The 18,555-nt window shown below is 34.9% G+C and overlaps 1 protein-coding gene across 5 annotated transcripts in view; it reads right to left on the reverse strand.

Annotated features, from left to right (window-relative positions):
• Window positions 1-3,906: 3,906 nt before the first annotated feature.
• Window positions 3,907-18,555, reverse strand: part of LOC133830675 (DExH-box ATP-dependent RNA helicase DExH14) — a 108,431-nt gene continuing 93,782 nt past the window's right edge. For 3 of the 5 annotated variants that reach the window (XM_062260701.1, XM_062260702.1, XM_062260700.1), the window contains 6 exons: window positions 11,950-12,045; window positions 11,676-11,843; window positions 5,836-6,006; window positions 4,944-5,093; window positions 4,739-4,870; window positions 3,907-4,245 (listed from right to left, as the gene is read on the reverse strand). In XM_062260701.1, coding sequence (XP_062116685.1) covers window positions 4,159-4,245; window positions 4,739-4,870; window positions 4,944-5,093; window positions 5,836-6,006; window positions 11,676-11,843; window positions 11,950-12,045 — 804 coding nt within the window. In that variant the 3' untranslated portion in view covers window positions 3,907-4,158. Of the gene's footprint in view, window positions 4,246-4,738; window positions 4,871-4,943; window positions 5,094-5,835; window positions 6,007-11,675; window positions 11,844-11,949; window positions 14,879-18,555 lie in introns of those variants that run through there. The other 2 variants (XM_062260703.1, XM_062260704.1) reach the window with 2 other exon arrangements.

Below are 18,555 nucleotides of genomic sequence, written 5' to 3' on the forward strand. Positions count from 1 at the left end.
ACGCAATCCCATTGTCCCAGCAATTAAAGTATTTCCAAGAATACCAAAAAAAGCTAGCTAAAGTAGCTAGCCAGAGTAAAGCTAAATCCATTATTAAGGACGCTCTTTATGTAGTGAGTGTTGGCAGTGATGACTTCGTTCAGAACTACTACATCAATCCTCATCTCAATAGAGCCAACACTATTGAGCAATACAGTGTCATGCTCATTATCTCATTCACAACCTATACTAAGGTAATATATAATTTCTTTGAGAAATACATCAAAAGTGTACTTTTTATGATATAGTTTTGAGATTTACCCTTTGGTGTGTGTGCATAAAATAATTATCTTCTAGAATCAAATAAAGATATATCTTATTGGTAGTTATTATTGTATGTAAACTGTTAAAATTTTCATCTAATAGTTTCCATCTTATTAATAAAACATGGCTTATATGGTTTGGGGGCAAGGAAAATTGGAGTGACTTCACTCCCTCCATTAGGTTGTCTCCCATTAGCAAGAACCTTATTTGGATATCACCAAAGTAGTGTGTCTCTAACCTCACAATTTTCTTCCTACCAACCCTTTTTCAACCTAACTTTCTTTTAATAAAGAAAAATTCATGTCAAGAAATGACTAAGAAATATTCCCATAAGAAAATCATGACTAATTTCATTTTACTATTTCCTATCAAACACAATTTCAAGAAAATCAACTCAATATCAATAACAATCCACAAAGAAATGACAAAAAACACTCACCAAAATCTAAAAACTTAATGCTTCAATGTCAACCAATTCAAGAATTACACCAAAGGAAGAAAAAAAAACTAATAACATTTGTAGTTGAACATATGAACTTTACTTGAAAAGTTTCATCAAACACATGGAGTGCATGAAATCAAATAACATAAATATTGAATCATCCAAGTTAGACTAAACAAAAAATACAATACAAAGAACATAATAACAAAATAGAATTAAAAATCATAAACAAGTGGGGAAATAAAACATAAACCAAGAACAAAATGCAATAATGTTAGGAAGAAAGATAAACTCTACAACTAATATGAGAATTGTCCAACTATCTATAGTTTTTTGTAAACCAAAAGCAATGAGGACTTTCATCAAAACAAAACAAACAATAAAAACATTGTATAAGAACATAAATTATTTATTTGATGTTTGATGAGGATTTTCATCAAAAAAAATGGAGTGAAAAATATTAAACAAAACTCTTTTACATACCTCACTACAAGAAAGCAAGCTTCCAAAATGGCTTGGAAATCGGAGGTGAGCTCTGTTGTTGGGGAAGAAAAATATACAGTAGTCTACTTCAATATATAGACTAGAGTTTGTCAATGGAACAATCGGGAGTATGGCTCTATCGTGGGGGGAAGAATCGCGCTGCAGCCTGGTTCGATGGAGCCGCCGTCACCGCCGAAATACTTGCATGGTTGTCGAATAATCGCCAACGCCGAAGACAATGGAAGCTTGAAGGTGGTGGTGGGGAAGCTCGCCGAAGACAGGGGAATGTCGAAGGTGGTGGTGGGAAGCTCGAAGGTCAGAATGTGGGGGGGAAAGTGGGAACAAGGGGAGAATAGAGTTTAAAAGGATATTATGGGAAGAGTAATTAAAAAATTGGGTACAAATAAAAAAAACACATGGGTAAAAATAGATATCACTCTCTAAAACTGGGCATTGGGCCTAATTTTTACTTGGAACTCCAAAATGGCATTAAATTTGGGGAAAAGTTGAGAACTACCCACTTTTAGGAGTAGTTAACTAAAATTAGACACTAAATATATTTAGTTAAACTTTACCCATTATTATCATTAGGCTTTCCAAATTACCCTTATTTGAACACATGGTTCTCAGTATTGTTGTAATATATATTATATGTGTCATATTATAGTTAAATTGGAAATGCATTCTAATTGTATTGTGTCATATATATGTGTGACAACTATATTTATAGGAATGTATTCAATCTATGAAAAATTATTCTTTAAAATGTAAGAATCAAGGCATATAATGTAAATCATAAATCTTAAAATGTAAACAACAATCATTTAAAATGTAAACCTCAAGACATAAAATCTAAATCACGACCCTTTAAAAGTTTAACATCAAGGCTTAAAATCTAAATCACAACTCTTTAAAATGTAAACCACAAAGCTTAAAATATAAACCACCACTCTTTAAAATTTAAACCACAAGCCTTAAAATTTAAACCGCGACTTTTAAAAATTTAAACCATTAGGCTTAAAGTTAAACCACTAGACTTAAAATCTAAACTACGACCATATAAAATATAAATCATAATATTTTAAAATCTAAGTCACGATTCTTTAAAATTTAAACCACCACAAGATTTAAAATATAAACATCTCTTTAAAATTTAAACCACAAGACTTAAAATTTAAATAACAAACTCTTTAAAATTTAAACCACAACTCTTTAAAATTTAAACCACGATTCTTAAAAGTTAAACTACTTGGCTTAAAATCGAAACCATGACCATATAAAATATAAATCATGAACATTTAAAATCTAAATCACGACTTTTTAAAATTTAAACCATGACTCTTTAAAATTTAAACCACAAGGCTTAAAATTTTAAAACACAAGGCTTAAAATTTAAACTACGACTTTTTAAAATTTAAACCACAATGCTTAAAAGTTAAACCACCAGGCTTAAAATCTAAACCACGATCGTATAAAATATAAACCATGATCCTTAAAAATCTAAATCACGACTTTTTAAAATTTAAATCACTAGTTTTTAAAATTTAAACTATAAGGCTTAAAATTTAAACCATGACTCTTTAAAATTTAAACAAGACTTAAATTTAAACTACGATTCTTTAAAATTTAAACCATAAAACTTAAAGTTAAAACAAAATCTCTTTAAAATTTAAACTACTAGGCTTAAAAGTTAAACCACGCGATTAAAATCTAAATCGCAACCATATAAAACATAAAATATGATCCTTTAAAATCCAAACCACAGATCATTAAAATTTAAACCCCTAGTTTTTAAAATTTAAACTACAAGACTTAAAATTTAAACCACAAGACTTAAAATTTAAATCACGACTCTTTAAAATTTAAACCACAAGGCTTAAAATTTAAACCACAAGGTTTAAAAGTTAAACCACAAGACTTAAAATTTAAATTACTGTCTCTTTAAAATTTAAATCACAATGCTTAAAATTTATACTACTAGGCTTAACAAAATAAAATGTATAGATTTTTAACTATTAATTTAACTATGTATTTGTTGTATTTATTTGTTATTAAATATTATTCAAAGTTATTAACTAACAGTAAAAATAGTTGGATATGATTGACAACTACAATTGATACAATTTTTTTATAGTATGCTGGGACATTCATTATAAATCTAGGTATAAAAGTAAGAAAATTAATAAATTGGTAAAAATTAAAATAGTTATCTAAAAGGGGACACCTAATCTAATTTATTCTTAAATGGGAGAAGCTCTAGTAAACAAAAACATCTCTTATTCCACAACACAAACCTAATTAAGGCGTCAAATTTGGATCCCTAACCCGATCTTAACAATGGATTTTTGAAACAGAGAAATGAACAAGTTTATGAGACCAATAAAAATAGCTTAAAAAGTAAGCATAAGTAGAAAAAAATATTATATATATTATTTTCTAATAAAAATAAGGTGTCCTAACAAAAATTTTGGGGTACAAATAGAAAATCCCAATTTTTTTGTCTCCACTTTTGGAATAATAGATTTTCGTGAGTCCCACCAATCATTTATTTCTCTCCACTTTTCTTTTCCATCTACTTTCCTCTTCAACCAAACATAGTGTTAGAGTGAAGACTAAAGAACAAAAATGATTACTCCGATGGTAATTATATTTTTCATAATATTAAATATTAACACAAATTACAATAATATTAAATGATATTATATATTGTTTTTTAAAATTATGTAGTATTTATAGCCATTACAATGAAATCAAAAACTTCAAATAAATTTCTAATTTCCTTATGAAAGGAGAAAAAAATCCTTCTGTATCGATCTTATGATAATATATAAATATATTTACGTCACTGCTAGTTTGTTATTGTTGGTGTAAGCTAACGATTTGGTGATTGAAAAAGGGGCTCGAATCCAAAATAAAAGCAAGTGACCAATTTAGTTCCTGGCGGTGCGAAGTTCAGCAAGGGAGTGCTCTTGTTCGTAACCAAGGTAGCAATCTGAAACTATAATCAGCTTCATTCCCTAGAAATAGCAACATTAAACGAGTTAACGACCATACAAAAGTTTTTATCAATAAAAAATGGAACAACGCTAGTTAGACATACAGTGAGAACCAATAATTGGTCTTCATCAAAAATATCGAAATACAGCTATATATAGCCATAGAAGATTGTTTGGAAACATTGATATCATACTTTATCAAAATACTACAACCATGGGGGATTGTTTGGAAACATTTACGCTTTTTCTTTTGCGTTTTATATAAATGGATTATATAGATATTGTTGACCAAAATTATGTATATTGTCAAACAAGTCCCATAGCTCAATAGAAAAGGATACTTTATAATGCAATTTTCACTACATTTGATCCTAAATAAAAAAAAATTGGATGATACTTAACTTGAATTCATGGGCCTGGCAAAATATACAAAATCATAGCAGATCTCTACCCTTATATAAAAACCAGCAAGCAAGAAATGAATAAAAATAATAATAATTAGGCAACAGCTGACCTGAATAACAGTTTGATCTGATGGCAACTCCATATGGGTAACCAAGTGATCAGAGAAAGACACTCTCTTTATAGCATGTAACTCAGAGGTAGAGGTGTTACCAAGAACTAACCACCAGGCTTCATCTTTTACCTGCAAACAATACATCAAGGTTAGTTTCCACTCTGAGTACTTAGAAACTTAGAATAAGATTAATCTTTTTTACCTTGGGGAATCGAGGAGCAAAAGCTCTTGATGCCTTTCGCCTCGAATTTCTCTTCTCCAATCTGATGTTCAAAGAGGGGGAACTTGCACCGTTGGTTTTCCTCTGCTGAAGTCTTAATTTCACTTGGAGATTGGGGAAACATTGCAGGTCCTATCAAGAAAGAAATTATTCCTCACTTGTCATTATCACCACCGACCCAGAATGGCAAGCAACTGACTCTTAAACAAAATGAGTTACCCCGAGTTGTATTAACAATTTTATTTTAAGCCAATGACTTGAATATTGTTCTTGTCCTATTTTTCCTACTATTTTTTTTCCTCACAATAGAACTATATTGGAACAAATGGCATTAATAAGGCAAGCATGGTAGCTTGCTAAGGGTCAACTGATTTCAACTAGGAGAGACCAGTTAATTAAGTCATGGGATCATTTTATCTATATATATATATATATATATACACACAAAAACTAACAAACAATAGGAAAATATGAATAACATTTTCCTAAAGACAAAACAAAAGAAGAAGAAAAAAAAATAAGCGAAGAGGCTTGCTTTCTCCTATGTCTGGAACAGTGAACCAGAATCTTTCTCTTTTTAAATATGGACATATCTTACATCATCTATGACCACCTCAAAGAAGAATTTCCAAGATTGAAACACAACAACAACAAATAGAGTTAATAACAAAGTAATAAAAATGAAACAGAGAAGGAAAAAGGAAAAGTCTGCAGAAGGCAGGGAGTATATAAACTTTCTCTTAGAAGACAGAAGAAAATGTGCACTTCAAGTGACTGCAAATGTGCTCTTCAAGTGAATGCAAATGTGCAGATGTATGGTATATATGTATGCATATATTCATTAGAAAATAAAAACATCCATAGGGCTCCAAACCTGAAATAATCTTGAAGCAGGAAAATTTCCTATCATGGTCTGCAAGGTTGCCTTAGAGAAATTCAATAGTTGTGGCAAATTGGAAATTCCCCTTGTGCTTAAAGAATCCGCAAGTTCAACATTCATGCATGGCAGCATCCATAAAGAAGAATTTTTCTCAAACCATAAACCCTGGCAGGAATCAAAAATATGTATCAAGGTAGAGTAATGCTCCTATAATATGAGCTAATTAATTAAAAAAATCATTACTAATAAATACAAACTTATTTGATGGACTCTTTTTCTAGCACTCAGTAGGCTACCCTGATTTTTTTTTTCTTCTTTTTATTTGAATCTATCATTTTTTTTCTTTTTTATTTGAATCTTCACATAGAATTAGCTTTGAAATCAACAGACACGTTTTTTTTAATGCTAAAAGAAGAATCCTGGCTTGACACGATACTAAGTAATCTAAGTATTAAGCTTCCGGGTATAATAAAACCTCTCCTTTTAAACTCCTATGTATAGTAGTAACTCATACTCTGTCACAAATTAATCATTCTGAACCACTTTTTGGCTCATAATTTGAGTTGTTTTTACCCGCTCTACAAAATCAACTTGTTTCTCCACATTGTGGATTAACTTACATTATCACGTTTTTAAGTTTACTAAAATGACTCAAACTCAAAACCTTAAATACTACTTCTGCTTCCTTGGAATGTCCAAATCTTGCTCTGTGATTTTATACACACACACACACACATATATATATGCTATCAGATGCAGAAAAAATGAGAAGAAATTCATCCTGAACTGGTTCTTTTTTATTCATTGATCAATTAAATTGATAAGATACATCCCTATTTGACAAGAGAATAGGGCTATTCAGGTCAATAAAATAGTCCGAAATTCTAGGCTAGAGACCAAGAAATCGGATCTATAAGACAATAAAAACAAAGTAAAAAAAAACCAGCTCAAGTCATTAATGACCGGCTGAAGTCAATACTAACAAGCAAAGATATTGACCATGCCCTGCTTGCCAGTGAGGTCTCCAAAGGTTTGAATCTGAATAAACCTTTCGTTAAGACATCTGATATTTGAAAACATCTAGGTAGTGTTTTTTCTTTCTTTTTTTCTATTTTTAAAATTTTGTTCTTTTGGTATTATTATCAGATGCAGAAAAAATGGGAAGAAGTTCATCCTAAAATAATATTTTTATTAATAGATTGATTAAATTGATGAGATACAGCCCTATTTAACAAGAGAATAGAGCTAATCAAGACAATAAAATAGTCTGACCTAGCAAGATATCTGGTCAAGAAATTGAATCTATAAAACGATAAAAACCACGGGACAAATTGTTGACAGTTAGAGAAATAGAGTATTAATGATTTGATCTTTTGGGTTTCCTAGGAGTATAGGAATCGTTTCCTATTCTGTTTTTTAATATAGTGATTCTCACCATTTCATTATGGTATCAGAGCTGTAAGGCTCCTCTCTGTCCTTTCCAGCAACTACCAATTTTTCCGGCAAATCCGTTTCAGTCACCGATCTCGGCAAGAACCAGTCCGTCGTCCAATCACACGGCCCGCCCAACTGCAGAAGCCCTCGGACGGCCAGCCACGACGCAACCCGACCCCAGTCGCTCCACTCCGGCGTCGCACAATCCCAGGCAGTTCTCCGAAGGTCTCGACCAGTCCAGTCCGGTGTCTCCTCACTGCCAATTTTTTTTGTTTTTGTCTCCAGTAAACACTCGGCCCCCCGTAGCCTTCAGAGTCTCTCCCTCTTCTTTCAGACTAAAGCCCAATAGCCCAAGCTTTTTCCCTACTGATGCCAGGCCCAATATTTTGTTTGCTCACTGTTCAATATTTTTTATCTGTCACTAAACCAACTTTTTTTTTTTTTCAGAAATTGTTCAGCTTATTATTTCCAACATGTCAAACATTGAAAAAAATTTCATCCCCAACCAGTGGGCCTATCCAAACTCAGACTCATAACCAATCCACCATTACTTCTGTCAAGTCTAGGCCCACAATTCCTAATCCATCTTCCTTAAAAGCCAAATTTGTTACCGACTCTCATAGTACCTCGACTACACAGTCTGGTAATATTCTTTCTACTTTCCAAACACCATGGATAATCGATTCCGGCACAACTGATCATATGACAACTTTATCTCACTTATTTGATTCTTATTATCCATGTTCCACTAAATCTAGTGTCAAAATCGCAGATGGATCTTACTCTCCTATTGTAGGAGTTGGCACCATTACATTGTCTGTTGATTTACATCTTAAATCGGTTCTTTATGTGCCTTCCTTGAAATGCAATTTAATCTCTGTCCATAAGTTAACTGCTGATAATCACTGCCTTGCTAAATTTGTGTCAAATTCTTGTCACTTTCAGGATCTATCATCGGGGAGAACGATTGGCAGTGATAGGATTCGTAACAGACTTTATTTCTTTGATGGACAGTTTCAAAGAAAAGAACAACAAGGTCATTTGGATTCAAGCTCTAGTTCTAATTTCTATGTTTCAAAATCTGATTTCACTTCTCATACAATTATGTTATGGCACTGTCGACTTGGGCATCCAAATTTTTCATATTTAAAACAATTATTCTCATTTTTGTTTATTCATAAGAAGGTGGCTGAATTTCAATGTGACATTTGTCAATTTGCCAAGCATACACGTGCTTTGTTTCCTCCAAAGATGTATGCACCCTCTAGTCCTTTCTCTCTTGTTCACAGTGATATATGAAGGCCCTCCAAGGTCACTACTTCTCATGGTAAGCGTTGGTTTATTACGTTTATTGATGATCACACCCGTATCACTTGGGTTTATCTGCTTAAACACAAGTCAGAAACATATCAAATTTTTCAAAACTTTCATCATATGATTCAAACCCAATTTCAAGCCTCTATCAGAGTACTTCGTACCGACAATGGTACTGAATATTTTAATACCACTCTCGGTCCCTACCTTCTCAAAAAAGGGATTGTTCATCAAAGTTCGTGTGTTAACAGTCCCCAGCAGAACGGGGTTGCTGAATGGAAAAATCGTCACCTCTTAGAAGTAGCTCGTGCTCTCATGTTCACTACGCATGTTCCAAATTACCTTTGGGGCAATGCTGTCCTCACTGCTACTTATCTCATTAATCGTCTTCCCAGTCGACCCCTTCAGTTCAAAACACCATATTCTGTTTTTCAAACTCTGTATCCTCATGTGTCCACAAATACTTTGCCTGTCAAAATTTTTAGTTGTACTTCTTTTGTCCACATTCACTCCCAAAATAGGAGTAAACTTGATCCTAAAGCCATTAAGACGGTGTTTTTGGGTTATTCTCCTACACAGAAAGGCTATCGATGCTATTGTCCTCTCACCAAAAAATCCTATACCTCACGTGATGTTACCTTCTTTGAAAATACTCCTTACTTCACTCCCACCTCGCTTCCTCGCTTCAGGGGGAGCATCATAATCATCACGAGCGAGAAGCTCAATGGTCGTGGGGGTTAGAATTACCTCTATCCCCTCCTCTCTCTTTTGAGCCAGAAATTACCCCTTTCTCTTCTTCTGAGCCTCCATTGTTTTCTGAGCCTGAACATCAACCCTCTCACGAATATGGATCTTCTCCTCAAGACCAACAGAAAGAACTACGAGTGTATTTCAGAAGGAATAAACAAGTTACGAATCCTCAGCACAGTTAAGCGTCCAATCCGGTGATGGAACCACTTCCCTCAAAAGTTCTAGTTACTCTTCCATCAAACAAACAGTCAGATCTAGATATTCTCATTGCATTGAGAAAAGGAACTAGAACATGCACCCAACACCCCATTTCAAGGTTCATCTCTTATTCAAAATTGTCATCTCTATTTAAATCTTTTAGCTCTAGTCTATCAGATGTTGTGATTCCCAGGAATATCGAAGAAGCACTTGATTCTCCCCAATGGAAAGCAGTAGTGCTTGAAGAGATAAGAGCACTCAAACATAATGGAACGTGGAATTTAGTGGAGTTACCACCAGACAAGAAGGTAATAGGGTGCAAATGGGTGTTCATAGTCAAGTATAATGCAAATAGATCTATTGAGAGGTACAAAGCTCGGTTAGTTGCCAAGGGATTTACTCAAACCTATGGAATTGACTACACGAAAACGTTCGCTCCAATTGCCAAACTCAACACTATCAGAGTTCTCCTCTCGCTAGTTGTTAACTTGGACTGGGAATTGCATCAACTTGATGTATAGAATGCATTTTTGAATGGGGATCTTGAAGAAGAAGTGTATATGAGTCAGCCTCTGGGATTCGAAGAGTCTCATGACAACCACAGTTTGCAAACTGAACAAATCACTCTATGCCTTGAAACAATCTCCTCGAGCATGGTTCAATCGTTTCTTGAGAGTTGTCAAAGGGCTTGGATACATACAAGGTCAAACTGATCACACTCTCTTTGTTAAGCACTTAGGAAGTGGAAAATTTGTGGTATTGATCGTATATGTTGATGACATAATTATCACTGGTAATCATACTGAGGAGATGAACTCAATCAAAGAAATGTTGGCAAATGAGTTTGAAGTTAAAGATCTCGGTGCTCTCAAATATTTTCTGGGTATGGAATTTGCTAGAAGCAAAAAAGGTATTTCTGTGTCCCAGAGAAAATACACTCTAGACCTTCTAAAGGAGACAAGCATGCTCGGAAGCAGGCCCAACAAAACTCCAATTGAGCTCGGAGATAAAAGGAAAACGTTTGAAGGAAGTCTAGTTGACAAGGGGAGGTACCAACAACTGGTAGGAGAACTCATCTACCTCTCACATACTAGACCCGACATTGCTTTTGCAGTGAGTCTAGTCAGTCAATACATGCATGATCCTTGTCAGGGACATCTCAATGCAGTGTATAGGATTCTGAGATATCTCAAGCAAACACTAGGAAAAGGCCTTTTCTTCAGGAAGACAACTGAGAGAAAAGTTGAAGTATTCACAGATGCAAACTGGGTTGGCTCAGTTGATGATAGAAAGTCTACATCTGGATATTGCACAATGGTATGGGGAAATGTGGTCACATGGCGAAGTAAAAAACAAACAGTGGTCGCAAGAAGCAGTACAGAAGCAGAGTATAGAGCCATGGCTCATGGAGTGTGTGAAGCTATATGGATCAAACGTCTACTAGAAGAATTGAGGATTGAATATGAAGCCCCTATTCAACTCTACTGTGACAACCAATCTACCATCAGCATTGCACATATAACCCTATACATCATGACAGAACTAAACACGTGGAAGTTGACCGCCACTTTATTAAAGAAAAAATTGATGGAGGAATTATCAGCATTAGATATGTCCAAACTGATCAACAATTAGCTGATATTCTTACAAAGGGACTTTCCGAACAAGCATTTGATTTCCTAGTAAACATGCTTGGACTCATCAATATTTATAGTCCAGCTTGAGGGGGAGTGTTGACAGTTAGAGAAATAGAGTATTAATGATTTGATCTTTTGGGTTTCCTAGGGGTATAGGAGTCGTTTCCTATTTTTTAATGTAGTGATTCTTGTATAGCCTATATATAGTTCTAGCCGTAAGTTGTATAATAGTGTATCAGAAATAAAATATAAAAAAAGTGTGATTATTTCTCACCATTTCATTACAAATGACCAGAAAGTCAATAATAACCAGCTGATTTTTCTACACTAATGATCTGATTTTTCCACAATATAAAGAAACTTTAACCAATCCATATGTTTATAGAGCAATCAATTTGGCCCACACTAATCAAATACTGCATGCCCACTCAACTCCTCCTTTCTATACTATATCTCAAATTCACAAAGAAAAGAACAAGAGATGCAGCAATAGAGGAATACCTGCATGACCATTTGCAAAAGATGCATGCAAGTAATTGAGCTTGAAAGCCATCCGCTATTAGCACATATATCTATCATGGCCTGAATTATGCGTATACTTTGATCCAAGACTGACTTTAGGTCGGTGACATAGTCACTAATTGGCAATTCTAACTGTGAAAAATGTGCCTGGACAGCAAAATTTATTTATGACAAGGAATAAGTTCAAAAAAAGAAATTCAAAATAATAGAAAAGTGATTTTCATAAGCTCAGAATTATTACAAAGATTCAGACCTGAAATAGCAGATTGGCCTTGACATGTGGATCATCAAAGCGATCCTTGTCCACCATAAACCGAACTTTCTTGGACAAAGCTTCATTGTAGTTTTCCTAAATTTTAAGAAGTTGAATTTGGATAAACATGCCTACATATTTCATTAAACAACACAAAACTTTGACAAGCTATGATGTATCACACTGGTTCTATCACACATATATGGCAAGAACAAGAAGAACAAATGGGAAAGTAAGTAGAACTACTATTGAAACAAACTGAGTAACACTGGGTATTCGAGAGACCCAGAACTCTCCCAAGAGCTACTGCTCCATTACAATATAATTCTTGTGGAAAATTAGCCTTTTATGTAATCTTTATTGATAGAGAATAAAGCCTTTAAATAGGCACTGTACATGTATAAATAAATCTGGTATTTAATACCAAATATTCTAGATTAATTACAGAAATTCTAAGGTAAATCAATTAGCCTAAAACTAAATAATTTAATTATAATAACTTTCTAATAATTCGACTTGATTTACTTATTGGAAAGTTACTGAGTGAATGCTTAATATATAATATTTTCTACACCCTCCCTCAAGCTGGTGCATAGAGATTCCACATGCCCAACTTGCAAACTAACTCGTTGAAACTTTCTGTTGATATCCCTTTAGTTAGTAAGTCGGCATGTTGTTGCTTGCTACGAATATTTACAACACAGTTCTTTTCCATCAATTTTTTCTTTAATAAAATGTCTATCCACTTCAACATGCTTGGTTCTATCATGATGGACTGGGTTGTGTGTTATGTTGATTGCTGACTTGCTATCGCTATCCAACTTTAAAGGCTCGGTCCTTTGAAGTTTTAATTCTTCAAGTACGCGTTTGATCCAAATAATTCGCATACTCCTTGAGCTCTAAGTTCTGCTTCGGCACTACTTCGGATTACCACTGGTCGCTTCTTACTCCAAGTAACCAAGTTCCCCCATACTTTAGTACAATATCCAGTTGTTGATCTTCTATCATCAACTGACCCTGCCCAATCTGCATCTGTGAAGGCCTCAACACCTCTTTCAGAAGCAGATTTTTTATTGGCAATCCATTTCCTAGTGTTTTCTTCAGATAGCGTAAAATTATGCACATAGCTTCCAAGTGTTTTTCAAATGAATTGTGCATGTATTAGCTAACTAAGCTCACAGCAAATGCAATATTAGGCATTGTGTGTGATAGGTAGATCAATTTTCCCACTAATTGCTGGTACATTTTGATACAAGATAGTATATCATGAAAATATAGAACAAGAATAAGGAATAAGGGGGAAAATTTTATTGAAATAACAAAGAACAATCTAGGATATTCGAGAGACTTGGTTTCTCTCCAAGAGCTAGCGCTCAATTACACAAAATCAGACATGCCTAACTCTTCATTCTCATCCCTTTTTATTCCCCTGACTTACCCAAACACGTTTGACCCCAAACAGGAAACAAACCAAAACAGAAACAACAAAAATAGAAACAACCAGCAAACCAGATTAAACCAAATCACTAAACTTTCCTAAAGAATCCAATCCCCAAATCTAATCATTAATTGCATTGCCTCCTAGTGTAGGTGTACCGTATAGGAGGTTTATCACATTCCTTTGTCAATTGGCTTCTCTTTTGTTGGTTTATACTTGCCTTTTGGTTCAACTGGTGTTGTCATTGGTTTACAACCACTCATTCTTGTTTCGTTGAGTAGAACTACGACATATTTCCTTTGAGACACAACAATTCTTGTTTTGTTCTTGCAACCTCCGTTCCTAGAAAATGCTTCATTGGTCCAAGATCTTTTACTCCGAACTCTTGGGCTAGCAAGCCTTTAAGTCTTTCTTCTCCATAATCATCACCGGTGAGTGTCATGTCATCAACATAGACAATGAGTATAGTTACCTTATCCTTTTGCGAGTGTTTGAAGAACAAAGTGTGATCCGATTGAGCCTATTTATACCCATACTATTTTACCACCCGATTAAATCTTTCAACCCATGCCCGTGGAGATTGTTTTAAGCCGTAGAGAGATTTTTTCAGATGACAGACATTTTCTTTTTCATATCTTCCTCGAAGTCTGGAGGGATTCTCATGAAAACTTCCTCTTCCAAATGCCCATTGAGGAATGCATTTTTTATGTCTAGTTGTTGTAGGGGCCAACCGAGATTTGCAGCAACTGATAGCAAAACCCTGATTGTGTTTAACTTGGCAACGGGTGCAAACGTCTCGTTGTGGTTCACTCCGTATGTTTTGGTGAATCCTGTTGCAACTAGTCTCGCTTTGAATCGATCTATCGTTCCATCATCCTTGTGGTTAACCGCAAATACCCACTTACATCCAACCACATGTTTATCTCTAGGTCGATTAACTATTGTCCACATTGTGTTGGTTTCTAGTGCCCAAATTTCTTCGTAGACTGCTTTCTTCCATTCTTTCTGTGATAGGACTTCAGTTATATCCTTAGGAACTACCACTTGCTCGACTTTTGCTAGGAAAGCTTTATATTTCAGAGTTAGTCTACTATAGCAGACATATTTGGACATTGGATGTAGAGTACAACTTCAGACTCCCATCCTCTTGGCAATAGATAACTCAGATTCGGGTTCCACCATATTAGAAGGCTCAACATTAGGAACATCATTAGGTAAGATGGGATTGAGAGAAGGATCACTTACATTTGGAAGTCTGTGGGTCAGACTGATGAGATGTTGGAGAGCAGTAGTTGGTTGTATTACCTGATGGTCCTTTAGTCGCCGAGAGTAAACTAAAAGTTCTTTAGTTTGGGGCTGAGATTGTTGCTCAAATGTTCCTATGTCAAATAGAGAAGGAGATGAGAGATTGATGTGAATAGTTTGATCAATTTCTAAGATAGCTTTAGGTAGGCAAGTATCCCAACTAGAAACTTCGCTCACTGTCCTTCCCTGAAGTGGAATGTTGGAATTGTAACAAGAGGTGAAGAGAATTGTATTCATTTGTATTTCATTGAAAAATAAACATATATTTATATACAAACTAGGGGAGCGTTAACAGTTACGAATATGAATAGTTTCTGTTTAAATTTGACTTTAATATTTCCTTTATTTAGTATTTTAATCGTTTCAACTTTTGAGGGCGATTAATTGTATTTTCCCTATATATATGTATATATTCTATTTTAGGCTGTAAAATACACAGAAATAAAAACATATTTTTCTCTCCCAATTTTATAGGGAGCTATACTAGGAAACTAATTTATAGCTAATTAAAATTGGGAGCTATTCTAGGAAACTAATTTATAGCTAATTTTACAGCTAATTTACAGCTAATATATACAGCTAACACACTCCCCGTCAAGCTGGAGCATATATGTTAATTATGCCCAGCTTGTTACAAAAATAATCGACCCGCATCCCATTTAATGCTTTTGTGAAGATGTCCCCTAGTTGTTCGCCAGTCTTCACATTTCCTGTGGAGATCAAGCCTTGCAGAATTTTCTCACGAACAAAATGACAATAAATTTTGATGTGCTTAGTCTGCTCATGGAACACGTGATTAGATGCAATATGAAGAGCAGCTTGGTTATCACACCACAATTTTGCTGCTACTAAAGTCTTAAGTCCTACTTCAGTCAATAGCTGATAGATCCACATTACCTCACACACAGACTGTACCATAGCCCTATACTCTAATTCTGCACTGGATCGTGACACAACATTTTGCTTCTTAGTCTTCCAAGAGACCAAATTCTCTCCAACAAAAATACAATAACCTGAAGTGGATCTTCTATCCACCTTGGAACCTGCCCAATCTACATCTGAGAAACACTCAATATGAGTATGTCCATGATCTGCGTACACAATACCTCGTCCTGGTGCTCCTTTCAAGTAACACAAAATTTGCTCTAATGCTGTCCAATGATGAATTGTTGAAAATGATATGAACTGACCGACAACACTAACTGAGAATGCAATGTCTGCACGAGTCACTGTAAGATGATTGAACTTTCCAACCAACCTACGATATTTTTTATATTTTTCAGGATCTTCAAATGGTTCCCCATCTTTTGTAAGGTGCACATTAGGACTCATTGGAGTACTACAAGACTTTGCTCCCAATTTTCCTGTCTCAGTCAACAAGTCAATGAAATATTTTCTTTGAGATAGAAAAATATATTGTTTACTCTGAGTGATCTCAACTCCCAAGAAATACTTGAGCATCCCCAAATCCTTCGTGTGAAACTCAGTATGAAGGAAAGATTTAAGAGATGAGAATCCTCTAATATCATTTCCAGTAATAACAATATAATCCACATACACAACTTACAGAATGATACTGGAAGTTGATCGTTTATAGAACATAGAATGGTCCGACTTACTTTTCCTCAGCAGCCTGACTAAATTTACCAAACCAAGCACGAGTACTTTATTTCAAACCATATAAAGATTTTCGAATACAACAGACTTGCCCTGATATCTAGCTGATATAAAGGCCAATGATGAGTGGCTGCTATTGAAATAAACAATCGAACAGATGTCAACTTACCAACAGGAGAAAAAGTATCACAACAGTCCACTCCATAGGTTTGAGCATAACCCTTAGCAACAAGACGGGCCTTTAATCGAGCAATCGATCCATCTGGATTGACCTTAACAGTGAATACTCATTTGCACCCTATGACCCGTTTTCCTGAAGGAAAATCGACCAAGTCCCAAGTACCATTATCATCTAAAACATTCATCTCTTCTATCATTGCATTATGCCAACAAGGATGAGATATGACTTCACGAACAGTCTTAGCAATCGAGATAGAATCAAGAGAAGCAATAAAAGAGAGAAAAAGATGACAAGTGATTATAAGAAACAAAAGAAGAATTAGGATAAGTGCACTGACGTTTACCTTTACGTAGCGCAATGGGAAGATTATTGCTTGGGAATGGATCTGATGACAAAGAAGCAGGTGCAGGACATGAAACAGGAGGTGGACGTTTGGAGTACACTTTAATAGGCGGCGGAGGCATGTCGAGAGCTGTGGCTGAGACAGGTTGAGTAATAGTAGACTTGTCTTGAGTTGTGTCTAAGATAGGTTGAGGAATAGGAGACTCCTCAAGAAGTGTGTCAAGGTCAGATGATGTGATAGAATATACCACCAAATCATCATCCTCTCCCTGACGAGTATGAATAGAAGAAGACGAAAAATAGAGAGTGTTTTCCATGAAAGTAACATTAATGGAGACAAGATATTTGTTTAGACTGGGGCAATAACACATATACTCTTTTTGAAGACGAGAATATATAAGAAATACACACTTCAATGACTTAGGATTTAATTTGGTGACATGTGGACGAACATCTTGAGCAAAACAAGTACTGCCAAATATCATAGGATTAACAAGAAACGATGACTTATCGGGAAACATGCTGTAGAAACAGCATCGGCCCAAAAATGTTTAGGAACATACATTTGAAATAAGAGGGCTCGTGTAGTTTCAAGAAGATGTCTGGTTTTACATTTTGCTATACCATTTTGGGATGCAATATCAACGCAAGAAGTTTCATGAAGCATGCCATTAGAGATCATATAAGAGTGAAATAAAGCAAATGTATATTCTTTGGCATTATCACTTCGTAAAGTACGAATAGAAATATTAAATTGATTCTTCTCAGCACAAAATGCACAAAATATAGTAAACAACTCGTAACGATTTTTCATTAAATATAACCAAGTTACACGATAATAATCATCCACAAAAGTAACCAAATACTTGAATCCAGATTTAGACAAAATAGGACCCCAAACATCAGAATGAACTAAATCAAAAGGAACACTAGCATGTTTATTGACTAGAGGACTCGAACTAAGACTATGGTGTTTGGAAAATTGACACGACTCACAATCTAATGACGACACCTTACTATATTGTGGACAAAGTTTCTTGAGCAAAGAAAGAGACAAATGACCCAATCGACCATAAGCCGAAGTGACACGAATAAGTAATAGAAGTTCGTGGCAGTATGCCAAAAACATAGAGGCCTCCAGACTCGTGTCCTTTACAAATAATCTTCTTTGTCATAAGATCCTAAAATAAACAATGATTGGGAAAAAATGAGATGCAGCAATTAAGATTACGAGCGAGTTGACTAACAGAGAGCAAATTGAAGGATAAATTTGGTAAATGTAAGACAGATGACAAAGTAAGCAAGAGTGTAGGAGTAATAGTGTCAGACCATGAACACAAGATGGTGACCCATTAGCTAAGGTAATAGTAGAATTGGAAGTGCGAGAATGAAAAGTAGAAAAGATACTAGAATTACCTATCATGTGATTTGTGGCACCAGAATCAATGACCCATTTGGATGATGAAGAAAGAAGACACATTAGATTTACCTAAATCAGCAAAAGCAATGACAGAAGGAGATGACGACTTTAGTGATTCCTGATATTGTGAGAACTTGGCAAATTCATCAGCAGAAATAAGGATCGATTTATCAGTGGCATCAGTAGTACTTGTAGCATTAGCAAAGCGTTTTTGCTGATTTTTAAATTGTAGCTTTCTACACTCAAACTTGGTGTGGCCTGACTTTTTACAGTAGTTGCAATAATGCCTCCATAATCTGGTGT

The sequence above is a fragment of the Humulus lupulus genome, chromosome 4 (assembly GCF_963169125.1).
Source record: "Humulus lupulus chromosome 4, drHumLupu1.1, whole genome shotgun sequence".
NCBI classification, from domain to species: Eukaryota; Viridiplantae; Streptophyta; class Magnoliopsida; order Rosales; family Cannabaceae; genus Humulus; species Humulus lupulus.